Source organism: Vicugna pacos, chromosome 6 (genome assembly GCF_048564905.1).
Source record: "Vicugna pacos chromosome 6, VicPac4, whole genome shotgun sequence".
Taxonomy (NCBI): Eukaryota; Metazoa; Chordata; class Mammalia; order Artiodactyla; family Camelidae; genus Vicugna; species Vicugna pacos.
Window position 1 is genome coordinate 57763138 of NC_132992.1, and position 17106 is coordinate 57780243.

Sequence of the window (17106 nt, forward strand, 5' to 3'; positions counted from 1 at the left end):
AGTGGGTGTCAACTATTCCATTACCTTTAGCAGCAAAACAAAAACAATTATTAGACAAGATCATGTAGGGTTCAAAAGAGCAGGAGCAGTCAGAGATGGGAAAATTAGCCAGAAAACAAAATGGTTGCAACTGCTAACATTCATTTTATAAGTTACAATCAAGAGTCACTTAATTTTGGTCAAATGTAAGAGCATAAGTAGTTTAAAATTAAATTAAAGATTGCTTTTACCTGAGGAGCACCAAATCATTGGCCCATTTGTCTTTTCTGATGATTGGTTTACAAAATACAGGTACAACTGAGAAAGGACTTTTTTTTTTTCCGTCTCAGCACTTAAAAAAAAAAAAAGGTGCCTTATGTTCAACTACTGAAATTATAGGTTTTAAAACTTTTCTGAAACTCTTTTGTTCAGAAATCATTTCTGCCTGAATTGCTTTCAGATTCTGATTACATTCACTCTCATGTTTACTTCAGATTTTTTTTGGAAGTTAAAAAAAAAATCCCCTTAAATAAGAGAACAGAAACAAGGAATTCTTGACATTCTCATTTTCTCTGAGGTACTGCAGCTTATCCCTGCTTGCTTAAAAACATTGGTCTATGTTAAAACATACTAGTACGGTGCCTAAGAAATCCTTAGGGTATATGGCAGAGAGGGAAAAGCAAGGAGAACTTTCAATTGTTAGCTTGTCTATACTCAATGTCAGGACAGTCCTGATGAAAGTCACAAAAAGTTTACATATGGTCAATCATATCTAGTACACTCATAGATTAGACAAAAAAAATTTTTTTTAAATAAAGTATGCTAATTCTCTCTCTGACCCAAGAAAAACATGTTTCAGGAAGGAGTGGGCTTCTCATTCATAGACAGTGGTATAAAATTAAACTGGACCCAATGTTGTGCTAGAACCATTTTAATATAATTATACATATCTGCCAAATCCAGGAAGAAAAGGTTTATGCATATATAACTTTTCCAGTTAACATCTGCAAGCATAAACATCAATGATCTCAGTTTATAAATTCATCAGGGTCGGAGCAATTGACCAATGTCTCTTTACTGCTAGGCTTACCCAACAGTAAATTACAGATGAATTAGCGTCCTTTTGCTTCTCTTCTCTCACTCTCCTTGTCCAGAGACATTTTGTTGTAAAGTTTCAGTGCAGCTCACCTCCAGCCAAAGGTAATCTTTAGATAAGTACTCAGTTGCTCTGAATTTACTTATAATTATAACCTATTTAATCACAGAAGAACCCCTGCAGAGGTGGAGTTCAAGGTTGCATACAATAACAGGAGATCACAGTTTTGAAGTCTAGCACAGATTAAAAACCACAGATGTACCATTTATATAAGACACACACTGATTGTCTCTTAAACTACATATTGACTCCTTATCAACATTATGTTTTAAATAAAGTAGTGCATCTAGGACAATCAGTCGCACAATTCACACAGCCCTGAAAAGTTTTTCAGTGCCAACTACCAGTTGGTCATGAAACGTGAGTGAGCTTGAGACACTGTCCATTCCTAAGATTCAACCAAGGATTGGCTAAAATACTGGAACACCTCTGCTTCAGAAGGCTATGTCCTTCCCTCCTTTCCCTCACAATTTAGTTTTGTTTGTTTTTGGTGGTGTTTGGTTGCACATGGCTAGAATGCTTTTGATCACTTTGCAGATCAGGAAAACCAATGATCTAAAACTATGACGGGATCTTAAGTAGATTGGTTTGTCCATTTCGGGTTGCTGGTTGGTAGGCCCCTCTAAGGCCATTCGTTTTTCCTTCTATGCCTCCTGGGACATTGATCAGAAGATGAGTCTGAGCATCATACCATCTAACTTTTTCAACCAATGCCTGGCTAAAACTGGAATGTCCAGCCCAGTATATTTAAAAATCACCCACAAAAAGAGGTTCTACAGGTCTTCACAAAACCTGGAATTTCCACGAGGATGTCTGATCTTTATAATCCAAGCAGTCAGCATTGAAGTTAAGCTTCCAGGAGGCAGTTTGGTCCTTATAATCCAAGCAATCAGTGGTTGAGTTAAAACCCAAGCTTGAAGCTCCATATCCCTGGGTGGAAAGAGAAGCTGGGGACTGATTGAGATGGCTGGTGACTGCATTGGTACCCATGGGACTGAGTGTGGTCCCTGGTCCAGGAAGCTGGTGATGCATAGGGGTCAAATAAGATCCACAGTCCATGCCCCCAAAGTAGGAAGTTGAGCCAGCATATCCTTGACTATAACCTGAAGCCTGAGTATAGGTCATGGGATAGGACCTCTGCATGCAGGAAGAGGAGGTGGACAAGGGATCTGACAGTGGGGAGATGGAAGCTGGGCTCCAGATAGACACAGGAGCACTGCTGCTGGAAATGGCTGGGACTGAGGTGCTAGAGGGGGGAGTGAATTGGCCACTTGTTCCACTCTCTGAACTCACTTCCCGAGCAGGAGATGTCTTCTTTTTGGCAGGTCTCACTTTGTTTTGACCTCCATTCTGCTGTTGCTGCTGCTGTTGGCGGCACTTAGCTCTTCGATTCTTAAACCATACCTTGAAGGGAAAGAAATTTCTTTAACATGGTTTCAACAGCTCCTTAAGGAAAAGAGTGGCTCCCAGATTATAAATCTGTCCTAGATGGGCAGGTGAGCTAGACAGACAATCTCTCCTGCCACTGAAAACTCTCACAGATGCTCTTGGAAGTATAAGACAGGGAGGCTCTATCTAAAAGCACTTGACCCTGCTTTATTCCCAGCTCAGAACAATAAAATTTTAAGATAATCATCCAAATCATATGGCTAAAAATTCTCTACTTCACTTTCCTCTTACTTCACCTCAAATACACACATACACATACACTCAGCTGCATTTTGGAACACTTGTCACAATGGAATAGAATGTATCTGTCTTTTGGGAAGAAACAAGAGAAGTGAGGGAAAACACTTCTGTTGTTATATGCCAACAAGAACAGCCTAAATTCAAGCAGTTTACAGTCCATCCTTTAGGGAGCAAATGTTAATATGTAAGTTTGTTCCATCACTCTACTTTTTGTCTCTCCTAGACTCACAAAAGAAAGCTTCCAGGAGAAGTGATCCTGTTGAGGAAGAAGGTCTGAAAGCTACTATTTGCCAAAACCTTCTTTATGGTAAGTGGAGTTACTTGTACGTATTCTGCTTTGAGCTCAAGGACAGATTTCTCTCCTAGTGTCAAGTCTGAGACTGAAGCTATGCCATTAGGGTAATGCACAGGTTGTTTCCTGTATCAGGTGTGTTGGCTTGTCAACTTTGCCTCCGGGTGTAACTTTGAAATTCTCTTTACCAGCCTTTTTCGTGTTCTGCAATGATGGCGCTGTGTTTGGTGTGTGAGGGCTTGTTAGAGAAACTACCAACATTTTCTGGGCAAAACTGCTTAGTTGTCCTCTTGAATGAGCTCTCCACATGGGTGTCTTAACTGTGGTAAAAATGGTGCCACCAAAGCTGAGCACAAACTATCAATCATTCAGGGCCATTTATTTTTGTTCAGTAAACAATTTAAGCCTTACAAATGCTAAAACTTCTATCCTGCTTTGATCAAGCCTCTTTTTGATTTGTAGCTTATGCTGATGTGTCCTAGCTGAAGGGGAGTCCAGGTGTATATGTAGTTTAGGTGCTAAACATTTCAGAGAACTCTATATAGGCTTGCATTCCAGAAAGTTGGAGTTTACTTTCCTCTCCAGCTTAAGGTCAAGTTAAGGGGGACTAAGGGAAGTGGGGGAAGGTATCACAGGGTATTATATTGATATTTTATCTGGTAAATGGCTCAGATCTAGCAAATTCTGTTCAATCTCTAAGAAGTCAAAGAAAATACTCTTATTGTGTAATTTCTTCTACCACCAAACTGACATGTGACCTTGAGCAAGTCATTTACTTCTCTGTTCCTTCATCTGTAAAAATACTGGGGCTATCCAGGAGCTATGCTTCTTTTGCCCCTCAAAATAAATAAGATTGGGGCGGGGGGTGGGATTTCCAATAGGAGAAGGGAAATAGTAAAATACTATGTGACTATACTTGAAATCTACCAAGGTGGAGTTTCTGTCCACCAGGGTTTCAAGGATTCTAGGGCTGTGCATTATCACCACAGCTAAATCACCAGTCTTACCTTGCAACCTGGGCTGGGAGACTCTTGCTTATAGGATTAGGTGGGACTGGAGGGACAAAAAGGGGCACAAGGAGAAATCAGACACTCGGGGCCTTGAGAGAAGAGTTTACTGGCTTCTGATGAAGTGTTTAGTTTCAAGCCTTCCTTTGGTCCTCTCCAAGACCTGGGACTCTCCTGGATCCTCCACAAACACCATGCTGGGGGAGGAGGGGCACAGTCAGGAAGGATGATTCAGTCTACATCTGCCCTACCTGCACCCTGGACTCGGGCAAGTTGATTTTCAGCGCCACCTCCTCCCGCATGAAGATGTCTGGGTAACGGGTCTTAGCAAACAGTGCTTCCAGCACATCTAGCTGGGCCCGGGTGAACGTCGTCCTCTCCCGCCGCTGTTTCCGAGGGGTGGCTGCGGGACAAGAAGCCCAGGGCCCTTTAGGGTGGGGGAGCAGTTTCTCAGTCATAGGGGTCTCTGTGGGTGTCCGACTCTCCCCACCCCCACACCACCACACTCCCCTGGTCTCGCATCCGTACTACCCGGAGCCTACCCATGTGGTCCCCACACCACCTCCCCCGACCTCGACTTCTCCCAAAGACACTGCCTTCCCAGGGGAGCCCCCACCCACTCCGCGGGCGGTTGTAGAGCGTTCCTTTGAAAGCTAACAAACCAAATGAAATAAAAGCGAGACAAAAAACAAGAACTCTCCAAAACTCAACACCTAAACTGCAACACAAAAACTCCATTCCGTGAAGTCAAAGAATTCTCGAGGACCAGCAGCTTGAATTGATAGGGCAAATCTCAATCCTACCTGAGATCCAGGCTTTTAGGACTCCAAAGGCCTTTGTTCCTCCATCTTTAAAATGGGGGCATATTTTATACTTATCCTTCTACCAGGGTTTTGAAAAACAGATCTGATCAGAAAGGAAAGCACTCGCACTTGGGGTAAATCACACCTCTAGGGATTAGAGGAGTAGGGCCTGGAGGTCAGAGGGGAAGTCCCAGGCGTGGCAGGGAGAATTTGCTGGGAGAAACCTGGCTTTGCCAAGAGAGCACTACTGAAGAATTGAACCTCGAGATATGGGCAGGGGCCTCTCGCCCAAATGACAAGGGCAGTAACCTTCCTTGCCCCACTCCAATATGTGTCTCCTATTCACTCCAATTAAGAATAGAAAGATGTGATGTTCTGGAAGCATTGTAGATCCACCTACCCCCTTTCCCCAGCACCCTCTCCTCGGCCGGTAAATGCCCTGGTGCTTTGAGCTGCTTCTCGGAAGGAAAACCCAGTGGGGACTTTGCCTGGAGCTGGGGTGAGGGCGACATGACGTCCAATCCTGGTGCTCTGGGGGAAAGGGTGTCACATCCCCGAGAAGTGAGTGTCGAGAAAGGTAGGCCAGGAGTGCCGCGGGGCTCACTTACCCGGGTAGCCCACCGAGGGGTGCAGCAAGTCCATGCCCGAAGTGGTCAGACTCAGCCCATTGACTGCATAAGGCGGTTGCTTAAGATAAGACATCATGCTAAGGTTGTTTGGAGGCGCAAAGTCGGCCCAAATCCGGGGGACCCAGCCGGAAGGTCTCACTTCGCCCGGGATGGACAGATTCAAGGTCCTTGGTGGGTTCCGAGTGGTGGAACTAAGGCAAAGCAAACAAACAAACAGAGGTGCTGGTTTACTGCTTCGGAGGATGCAGCTCTTCCACGTTCCACCACTAATTTAAAAGACCCCAAGCAATGCAGGGCAGAGACTTTTAAAGGACTTGCAGAGCCTCCTCCCACCCCCTCCTCCCCAGCTGCGCTGGAACTAGAGGAGATGGAGAGAGACCAGATAAACCTGTCTTCCCCACCCCCAGCCTAAACTTAAAAAAAAAAGAAAAGAAAAGAAAGAAAGACCCAAGGAAAGCAATTACAATCTGCCTTCCCCCCAGAACAAAACCCCACGCCTCCAAATGCACACATTGCATTCCTATCCCTACATTTGCATAGGACTCCTTGGCTGGCACTAGCTAATTGTCTCAAACAAAACTTGATTGGGGCCATTTGCAGAGACAAAGAACTCTTTGGCTAAATAAATAATGCTGATAACAAAGCCCATTGGTGAGAAACAAAGAAACAATTCAAGAAATCTACCTCTCCCCAGACTGTTGCCTTTCCAAGGCAGATTTTAATTATCTTAGCTTTTTACCACTTTCAACTGCTGCGAACCTAAAATGTCAGTGCATTTAACATCTAAAATACCAACTTGCTAAACGACAAACTTGAGAAAACTGCTCAACCACTATTATTTCACATTTGAACTCATTTCCAGTAATCATTTTCACCTAATTAGTAGTCTGGGTAATTAGATTTCGAGGTAAGTAGCAGAATTATTAGGGTTTTGGAGAACCTTGATTATATGTGTCTAAAGAACTAAAGCTAAACAAACAAGTATTTAACTTTTAATCGACACCCATCAAATATTTAAACATAGTGCTGAAAAAAGTCTTCAAGTTTGGCACAGGGTTTGCTGGAAATTCTGAAGTAAAGTTAGAATCCCACCAATCAGATAATGACAGGCTCCCATATTTGCAAGTAGAAAGGGTGCGCATTTGTTGTGCAAGCCGCTTCCATGTTGAGTTTGATGTGTGGATGCTGCTGATCCTGCAGGAGGCAAATTTTCAGACATTTGGGCCCTCAGCAGCTACAGCAGAGCTTCCTGTTAACTCTAGCTCCTTTTTGCACATTTCAGTTTTGAAGAAAGTAGAAACACAAACACCCAAAGTTGTGAAACTAATAGAATTTCTCCCTACCTTTTAAGTTTCCTAAAATCCTATAAGAAAAGAGCTCAGAGAGGGAAAAGAAAGGAAGAAAAAGAAAAGTTATTTACTTTATTCAGATGAATATTTCTCACTCCCCCAAGCAAAGGGATCCAATATCAGTGCTTATAGGCTGGCTACATGCGATTCTGGCTTCTATTTTTCTAAAAGATAGCACTTATCCTGCATGGTCTCTACTTTGCAGCTTTGACACTATGAGAGATTGCTTCAAAATGGCGGATACAAGATTAGGAGAAGTTCCCTCTTACTTTTACAAAGGTCCTACGGAGTTTTAACAACTGAGTTTTCATATTTACATTGCTTAAGAGATCAAGACAAAAAGTTCTACAAATGGAACTCAGTTACTGCAACTTCTTCCTGATTTAAATTCATGGCACAAAAATTATGCTTTCCCACCCTCAGATCTAATTTAATGTAATTTCATAAATGCCCTTGTAGGAGTTTGTATTATCTCATTAGTGAAACTAATTTAGTCACTCCTACAGCAAAGATTTAATGTTTTCTCTTCTTTTCAAGACACAGTTATTCAGAGGCTGTAGAAATAATATTGCTTTAAAATATAGTCATATATTAGTTTTAATAGCCTCTAAGCTAGAGGGGTTTTTTTTTTCGTAGGATCTTACTATGTTGGAAAGTTCTGAACTGCTGTAGAAACAAATCATATTGGATGTACACATGAGAAATATGTAAGTGTTCTTACATGTAGAGCTCTCACCCAATTAGAAATGACTGACACATCATATATTAAAGTAGCACATTCCAACATAAAAAGCAGTTACAGGCAGAAATCACCCATGACAGAGATCCTTCTTGGAACTCCTTTGCCCTACCATCGAAAAGGCCAAATTTCCCGGCATAGACTGTTTTCATATTTACTACGGGATACATCTTTAAAAAGAAAGAAAGAAAGGGGGGAAAACCCAAACAAAACTACAATGTATTCTCGACAGCTAGCCAAGGTATGCGCTTTCCAAAGAGGCCTTGGACCCTTCCATCCAACTTCCGAAGCCCTGCCGTAACGCCTTTCTCGCTTCCTCTCTAAGCAGCGCCCAGAAGGGGAAAAAGGAATCCCTTTTCCAAAATATAAGCCTCAAAACGACTGCTCATGGGGTGGCCCCTGGAGAACTCCTACCTAGAAGGAGCGGGCGGCGGTCGCGCGGCGAGTCTCCGAAGACGCTCGGCACCCTCACCTCCGGGCGCGAGTGACTCGGTCCGGCGTCCCTGCCCCGCAGCCGCTCAGCTTCGCAGCCCCCGGCGCCCGAGGTCCCGCTCCACTGCCCGCCCCGGGCCGCGCCGCCTTATATCTAACGGTCAATTCGTGCAATCTGTCGCTCCCCCTCCCCCCTCCCCCTTGGCTTTTTTTTTTTTTTATCTTCCAAGGAGCTCATCTACCAGTTGCTGTGTCCTCGCTCAATAATAATTACCTCGTCCGAGAATTAATTATAATAAATGTTTTCTTGATAAACTAACGAGATAATCCGAAGGGCACACGTCCCTTAATTACAGGCCGTCGTGCTCAGCTCTGCTTCTCGTCCGGGCTGATTAATTTTCTGCATGATGGAAAGGAAACAAAACTACGCGGACTGGCGACCGATCTGCGGCTCGGAAGACAGCGAAGAGGAAGAAGAGAGAGAAAAAGGAGATAGATGGGCAGCGCGGAAAACAGCCTGCGCGGGCCTCCCTCCGGCGAACTCGAGTGAAAGTTTCTGGCCTCAGGGAATCAAACAACGCTGCCACTCGCGAGGAAGGGAGGTAGAAACGTGCCAAAAGGGTTGGCCTTGACTATTAATTATGAAAAGGAGAAAGCCCTGGTGTTAGCACTGAGAGCAGAAGTCTTGGTGTCTACCTGCCTTTGAGGGGAGGAGTTTCCTCTCCAACTCCTCTCTTGTGCTAATAACTTTGGTGACGGGAAAAGTCCCGAGACGAGTAGGAGAAATCCTGACCCCGAAGCTTTGGGATGGAGGGAGAATTTCCAAGGGTGACCTCCCTGTCCCCTCCCCAAGCAATCCACCACTCCAAGGGCAACGCAGCTCGGCCTTCTGTCCCGGCACCCCACTTCTGTAGGTAAAGGAGGAAGACGCCAACTCGGCATATTCTGACGGGGATTTGGGTTTCATAAAATGTGTCCTGAAACCGGACTGTGATCTCGAGTCCCTTGAACGCAACAACACGAAGATTTCTTCGGAGTTTGCGGCGCGGCACCTCGCCGAGGCCGGGTGCTGGCTGAGACCTTCTGTTGGTTCTCCCCGGGCAGATGGAGTTTGGAGACGATCCGGCCCGCGACGCCCCGATGTCCCCCAGCCTGGGAGCGAAGCGCGAGAGCGCGCAGGCAGGCCCGGCCGCTGCCCCGGTCCGAGAACAAACCGGGGACCGCCTTCCCACCCAAGGATTCCTGTCCCCAGCTTCTCGCGGCCTCGGGCGGAGCAGAGGCCAGTCACCTCCACTTCTGCCCGCCCTAGGTGCGAGCGGAGGGCTGCGTGGGGCGGCTGGGAACCATCCCCGGCAGTCACGTTGTAAAACGACTCTTCTATGCTTTCTCGGTCTGGGACCACAACACTCAACAACCATGGGAGGGTTATGGCACTCCCAGGGTTCCCGCCTCCGACCCCGGGAAGTGGGGGTGGGGGAGAGTGATGATCAAAAAGAAAAAGAGATTTGGAGGCCCTCCGGAAGAGGCCAAGAACCTTGGTGAGCTGCTCTTGGCTGGGGGAGAGGGGGCCGAAAGGAACAAGCAGCTAGCTCTCGCGGACGAGATGCCGGCGCTCCCCACCTCCTAGGTTATCCGCTTCTGTTTCCTCTTAAGTTCACTGGGGGCAGGCTGGGGTTCGAGCGGCGGCCGCCTGCGCCCTCGATTCGCGGGCGAGCCGGGCTTCGGGGCGCGCGGGCCCTGGGATGAACCGTTGTTGTTGTTGTTGTTGTTGTTGTTGTTGTTGTTACTACTTCTACTACTACTACTAACATCATTATCATCATCAACATCATCATCATTCATCCATCTATCTAGCTACATCTGCATTTTTTTTTGTCTCAGTCTCTGAAAGCGTCCTTGGGATCAATCCAAATGACCCCAACCACAGCTGATAGCCAAAACGCAAAGATCGCGGGGAGAAGCCCAGAATGGGCGTTGACATAAAACCACAAACAAAACCCCTCCAAAACACCCGACATTAGACTCGCAGATTTCCACGACGTTTTGCAGAAGCAACGACCCCAGGAGAGCTCTCCTTCCCTTTCTGCCACTCTCGACCTCATCGCTAGATAATGAATTTTCCACAGTGTTCGTTATTACACCTCAAAAATTTGCAAGAGAAAAAAAATCAGCCTTTAGAATACCTCCACGTTCGCAGAGGTGCATCGGTCGGTCTATGGGAGGTACTGGGGTGATGGCAGGCAGAGAGACACATAGATATGGATATAAACAGATAGACAAGACAGACGGACACTTACCTTACAGCCACATGGGAGGTTAGAAAAAAATCAAATTATCCTTCAAAATTCCAAATAGCCAGCTATCCTAAAATAAATCAAGAGTATTGAATTAGAAACCTTGCAGCCTTCACTCTTCCATTAAAAAGTCAAAGACAACGAAAAAAATTTTTCTAAAGAATAGAAAATGAGGAAAATCGCTCGAGTTTGAAACGCGCGTGGGCCCCTCTACGATACGTACAAAGTAGACGTGAGGAGGGCTTCTCTAGCGATTTTTATTTTTAATAACAGTGGAGGCTGAGTTGGAGCTGAGGTCGGTTCCGCTCTCAGGGAGATTTGCTGAGAAAGCGCCTCTCTGGCAACTTTTTGACGCAAACTCTCCAACCAATGGCAGGGAGAGAATGATTGACACATCTAAGCCAGAGGGAAAATAATAAAAACACACAACAGGGGGAGGAAAACAGGCCGCTGCTGCACGGGGGGACGAGCAGGCAACAAATCCAGGCCTCCGACATTACCAGAATGTTCTTGAAAGGCACTGGGCTCTGCTTAAAATATACATTATGGGCCAGAGCATGTGAACTTATTGTATAATTAAACTAATGGACAAGGAGGCCTCTCCTTACCTTCTGAACTCTTCTTTCTTTCCTCTCTCCTCCTCCTCTTTTTGTTTTTGCTTTTGTTTTAGGGAAGGGGAGAAAGAAAACCCGTACACCCTAAAATGGGAAGATGAAAATATTTAAGTCAAGGTTGGAGAAGGGTGAGAGTGCGGGATAACTGGGTTATCGCATTCCACGCTAGCAGTAAGTGTGTAGAACAGACGCAGAAAGCTAGTGAGACCGAAACTTAAAAATACGACTATGCTGCCTCAGACAGGGTCAGACAATGCTGAGGGGACTCGGGAAGGGTAAAGAAAGGAGGCCTGGGAGTGAGGCGTAGGCGTTGTGGCAAGAGAGATGCAGGTACACAAGTCCAAGAACAAACTATTTGCAAAAACTCGGTCTTTTCCCGCTCATTACGCCCCTACAAATATCCCCCGGCCCCCGAAGTGCGAGACGCGGGCTCCTGGTTTTCTCTGAGTTCTTAGAGTTTTAAGAAGCCCAGGGCAGCCTGCAAAGAACCCGAACCCGAAAATTTAACCCCAGGGCCAGTTTGAGGAGACAGAGGGAGCCAGGTCAGGACTAGGGGGTGTGAGAGTGAGGTCGGGAGGATACCCGGGGAGGGAGCGAACTCGGGAGGCCCGCGCTGGAAACAGAGTCTCTGCGTTAAAACTAACGCCACCCCAGCGCCAGCCCCGGCTGGACCTGGATCTAACTAAGCCCGCGCGACTCGAGCCTGGGGCTGGGAGCCGGGGGCTGGAAAGTGTCGGCACCCGCGGGCCGAGCCGGAGAGAACACACACAGCCCAGTTTTAACGCCTGGCACGGAGAGCGGGACCCGACCGCTTGCAGACAGATTTGAGTCCCCAGAAAAGCAGAAATGGATTGGGCGGGGTGGGGGTGGGGGTACAAGTGGACTGGCTGAAGGTGTGTGAATGGCGGGGTGGGAGTGGGGGTGGCGAACAGAAGACAGTTCCTGCCTCACAACTCCCAAAGCCGGAAAAGAAATATAAAATCTCTTCCTAAACACCCTCCCCTCTCCAACCACGCCACCACGGCAAGTGGGCCCAAAGAAACATCTCGCTGCTTTTAATTTGGGGACCTATGTTAATGAAGTTGGTAATTAATTCGTCGCTTTGTTGTCGGTTCTTATACTGTATGTGTAATCAAATGTGGCCGTCCTTGGGATTTACAGCAATTAACGAATTACGGGAGTGCGCACGAGGCAGCCAGCGCTCCGCAGCCCGGCTGGGCTCCGGCTCCGGCTCCGGCTCGGCCTAGGGCAGGGCAGTCGGGGGCCGCAGCCAGCCTCGCAGGTGTCTCTAGCGCTTTGGGCCCCGGGTCCCCACGAGCTCTCGAGCTGCCCGGGGTCTCCCCAGCTCCTCCCAGGCCCTCCGCGACCGCTCCAGCCCGAAGAGACCCGTTGGCTGTCGCGTTCCCAGGAGTCGTGACTTTCTGGGGGCCCGGGCTGGGGGGAGGGTGAGTACGGACCTTTTTTCTCACCCCGCCCCCACTGTACTAAAACTCCTGGCAATTGCCTTGAGGCCTTTAGTGGCGGGGGGTGGGTGGGCGACAAATGCCCCAGGCGGTCTGGCTCCTGCGGCACAGGTAGGGATCGCTGGGTCGGAGTCACCGTGCTTTTGGTGAAGGAAGGTCAAATCCACTCGGATGTCCTGAGCCAGAGCCCCCTTCCTACCCGAAGAAAAAAGTGTTTTTCCCAATTTGATCACATTGATGTTTAAAGCATCAAGGAACGAAAGCGAAAAATGGTCGTTGTGGGTCTGGCGGAGGGGAAGGGCCGGAGGGAGGCCTTAGGGACAGTGGGGGCGGGGTGGGGTTAAGAAATATCAGAACGCAGGCTTGTGATCTCCACAAAGTGAAAATTTTTAGACTGGAAGATCTGTTGTGAGGTCCAGAGCCGTGGGAAACCCCTCCAACCCGATGTCCGCTCGTGGCAGGGGCAGCTGAATCCCCCGAAAAGTCCCCCGTTCCGTTCGACTGGGGCACATTTCGGCGCCTTGGGGGCGTGGGAGGGCTTTTCCCTTTCCAGCGGCCCGGAGCAGACAACTCCTGCTTCTCCTTTGCCCTCTTGTCTAATAACTTCGCAGAAATGCGGGACCAATAAACCACGAGATGGAAATGGACAGTGTTAAATAAACAAGGGTCTCTTTAAAATTCTCATCCACTTCAGATGTCTAAAGTAAGATTGTGATGATTTTGTCACGGTTTGGTAAATTTACCCCTTTAAGAGGCTTTCATAAATCCCAGAACACACCTTCAGCCAGATTTGAATATAGATTTAGGTTTTAAAACCCAGAAGCTGGAAACACCGCTTTATCAAAGAGAATTTCCCTTTAGCTTAGCAATGTGCTGAAGCTCTTAAAAGATTGGATCTGAGAGAGAGAGAGGAGAGAGAGAGAGAGAGAGAGAGAGACAGAGGAGAAAGAGAACTAGACAGAGAGAGGCAGACAGGGGGGAAAAAAGACTTTCTTTTTCTTTCTAGAGGAATTCTGCTCAGACTCTGCAGCAGTTGGTAGCGAGCAAGCTTTCTCCTGGTGTTTCCTGGAAAAGTTGCAAAATTGCTCTTCACCTGTAAGAACATGCTCTTTATCTTCCAGTCTCTTCTTGTCAATTTGGAAATTGCAGACAGCCGGGCTCAGGTACAGTCCCCACAAACCCCACTCTAGGTCAGGACAAGCCACTGGCTTGGGGGGTAGGGGGGCTGGGCTGTTGTACTGAAAACCTTAGACGCTTGGTGGGAGAAAAAGACTCCTTGGATGAAAAGTCTAACTTGATTTTCTGTAAGTCCTTGAACTTCCAATATACTTATTATGTGGTCGTTTCCTTTTCTCTGTTCATGTTTAACTATTTTTCCCCCTGTGGCTGTTATCTTTACATTTTTTCTGTGAATCATGCTTTATGTTTTTAAGTAATTTTCATTAACAAGAGGATGGTTTTTAATTGGCATGAGTACAATTATCTTGGTATGAATATGAGATGTAAGCATCCATTCAGAAGCTAAATTGAGAAAACTGATACACGGGGAATCAGATTATTCATCAGAGCTTGCATGCAGTTTCCAAAATATGGCTGATATTCACATTTTGAAATCTAGACTCATGTCTGGTGCTAGCTGGGCTTACATTCTCCACCCCATATGCCAGGCCAGTTAAAAATATTCCAAACTTTCCTCCAAGTTTATTAAGTGTGGTGGTGTTGGGGGGAGTGGAGGAGTGGGAGGAGAAAGGAGAGAGATCTCAGGGTTCTTTCAAGCTAATTAAAAAAGAAGAAGAAGAACAAAACCCATATTCCGTGAGAACATAGCCTCTCAGGGGGAAAGGAGCCAGTTAGACTCCCTGAACACTCACTTCAGAAATATGAAGATTAATTTCCAATCTTTTCAGCGATTCAGTGGACAGTGGGGGACCACATCTTGCCTTAGAACTGCCATGATATTTAGAAAGAAGTCATTTTTCATTAGGTTTTAAAATACGTCTTTATTAAAAACTTTGACAAGATTAACTTTAATTAATTTTTTAACTAGAGTTAAAGATTGGTGATGCAGGCAGAATTAGGGGGAAGTGGAAGGCAACAGATCACTTATGAATTAAGCCTGAGTCGCTTATTCCTTGCATTGCTGTTGCCTTAGAAAAGAGGGTAAGGGGGAAAGAAACGACTTCAAAGATAGGATTGTGCTGTCCTGATAAAAGAGTCGGAGGCAAATTCCAAATGCAAAAAAAAAAAAAAAAGAGGAAAAGAGGACCATGTTGTTCCGGAATGAAACGGATTAAGATTGTGTGACAAGTGCGAGATGTGGGGCTGAGAGACATTTATGAGCTGAGTGTGAGCTGGGAGCTATGCGTCTGTCCCTGAGCGTGTGGGGACCAAGTGTGTGTGTAGAGCAAGGTTAGGGTGGGGGATAGGAAGGGCATGTGTGATTGTGAGAGACAGACAGCAATGTGAGGGGTGTAAGTGTGGGTTACAGTGTGTGTTAGAAGAGTGTGGACGGGGATGTGTATGGATTGTTGAAGGGTGGTAGCTGTCAGTTTATATAATTTTCATCACTTGGTCCTGAAGTTTCCTTGAAATCAATTCTACTGCAGGCAGCAGTCTTGAGCTTACATAGCTTATATAAAACAACCATTACAGTCCAATATCTTGCCTGTTTGCAAACTTCATTTAAAACTAGGGGAAAAAAGGCCCAGGAATGGTTTTGTAAGAAAGGAAAAAAAGAAGAAAAGAAAACCACAGTGAAGCTTTAAACTAGTTTGGATAAATCTCTAATCTTTTATTTGTAACCTTTTACAAGCTTTATTTCCCGTATATGAAAAGCTTCTTTTATATGGGCACGACAGACTTTTCCTTTGGATTTTTAATTAGAGCCCATCAATTGTTGCCATATTTAAGAATCAATATAAAGTAATCCTTCGAGATGGGATAAGGTTTTAATCGAAAATCTAATTTCCCACTCTTTGCAGATCATTTTAAGGGGCTGGTTGATTAAAAAGGGTTCAATTTTAAAAAGACATAACACCTAAAACCTGGAAAAGATAATGTCTGCAAAATAACCAACTGATGTTGCCTTACAAAGAAAAAAAAAAAAGTCTGGCTGTTGTTGGGAACTTTTTTCTTCTGTTTAAAAGAATTTGACATTTTTTTTTCTCAAACACTATTCTGTAATGTGGCTCCTATGAGAGTATTCACACTGAAAGGGGAGAGGGAAAAAAAAAAGAGGAATTGTTTGTCTAAAATAGTATTTCATATGCAAAAGATAGTAACTTAAATTTTTTTTTTAACAAAGAAAACATAGATCTTGACAGATCCTTTTCACTACAGGCTCCCAAATTCCCAAGATTAGAAAATGAGTAACACTTTTCATTTTTGTTCATGGATGCAAACTTTCCACTTTCATATCCAGGAATGAACATTTCTGAACAATCTTTTAACTTCAACATTAGAATTTTGTGATTTTATTATTTTTTTTACAATAATTCAAAAGTTGCTTATCACAAAGACATAGAATTTTAAGCAGCTCTCCTAGAGTTACTAGCTTTCAATTTGTTCTTTTTAAAGAAGAAAAATGAAAGCAAGGAAGAAAACAGATAAACAAAAACTAATTGTAGGTGCCCAGCCCAGACATTTTTTGCCTGTTAAAGATCAAGCTGAGGTATTTGTTCAAAGACTGCATTATCTAAATGTACATAGTGCATTTTCAACAAACATCACTGCTTTAGTTTAAGATCTGCAAATTATCTCTAAACTAGAAGGGATCCCCCCAAAAAGTTTATAGGCATATTTGCAGAGTCACTGACTTGTTTTTATTGTTATATCTGTTAAGTGCATTTGAAAAAAAATGAACTCACCGTATTTGCGTTTTGAAATCTGAATAGAGCGGGTTTGAACATATTTGATACTCATGCTTTCCTTTTATCTGCAGAAATTTCAATTTATTTAAAAGCCTGGCGTTTAATGCACTGCATGGCCGCATAATTTTAGGGAAACTCTCTTGCATTTCTCCGTAATCGCGTCTAATGAAAACCCGGGCTTTTCCTTTATTTTAAAAAATGTGAAAATATACTGCATCTTCATTAGGAAAATTGACTGCTGTGCTCACGACAGTTCTTAATTGAAAAGGCAACCTATTTTAATGGTGTGGTTGAGAAGAAGATTACATACTTTATCCAAACACAAAGACAATTAATAATGAGAAGCAGGCTGCTGCCATTAACTCTAATGCAGTTGCATCAATGTCAGCGAAAAGTGCTCATACCTGAGATACAGGGTGCAAACTCCCCTGGCTCCCTCCTTTCCCAGTGCACCCACTCCTTAATTTGGGTTTCTTAATGTGCAAGCGCCAAGGCCGGCTGTGATCAGGCAGGCTAGTTTTGGGCAAGTGCGGCGCGGGGCCAGGCGCCCCTTCCCGCGGGTCGCGCGGTGCGGGGCAGCGCGCCCCGGCTAGAGGCGCCCCGGCTGTGGGTGTCTGCGCGCAAACCTGACGCCCTTCCGCCTGCGCGTGGAGCCGGGGGAGGGCGACTGAGGCCCCCAAGAGCAGGAGGGTTTGGAGCCCCAAGGCCACCTGGTGCATTTTGAGAGTTTACCCAAAGGGACGGGGCTGCCTCGGAAACTGGGTTCTGCTTTGATTCATTGACGGAAAAGT

The 17106-nt window shown here is 45.5% G+C and overlaps 1 protein-coding gene and 1 long non-coding RNA gene across 3 annotated transcripts in view; one reads left to right on the forward strand and one right to left on the reverse strand.

Moving 5' to 3' along the window:
* Positions 1-894: 894 nt before the first annotated feature.
* OTX2 (orthodenticle homeobox 2) lies at positions 895-5832 on the reverse strand. Of its 2 annotated transcripts, none has more exons than XM_006199742.3 (3): positions 5535-5832; positions 4375-4526; positions 895-2539 (listed from the first exon to the last, which is right to left on the reverse strand). In XM_006199742.3, the coding sequence occupies exons 1-3, from the start codon at positions 5629-5631 to the stop codon at positions 1919-1921; spliced, it is 870 nt and encodes a 289-aa protein (XP_006199804.1). In that variant the 5' UTR covers positions 5632-5832; the 3' UTR covers positions 895-1918. The 2 variants fall into 2 exon arrangements, with proteins under 2 accessions (XP_006199804.1, XP_006199803.1); XM_006199741.3 differs by having other exon boundaries at positions 4375-4550; positions 5535-5717.
* LOC140696936 (uncharacterized) overlaps positions 3019-17106 on the forward strand; it is a 156630-nt gene continuing 142542 nt past the window's right edge. Inside the window, exon 1 of the long non-coding RNA XR_012073634.1 lies at positions 3019-3131. This is a non-coding gene — a long non-coding RNA (uncharacterized lncRNA). The remainder of the gene's footprint in view (positions 3132-17106) is intronic.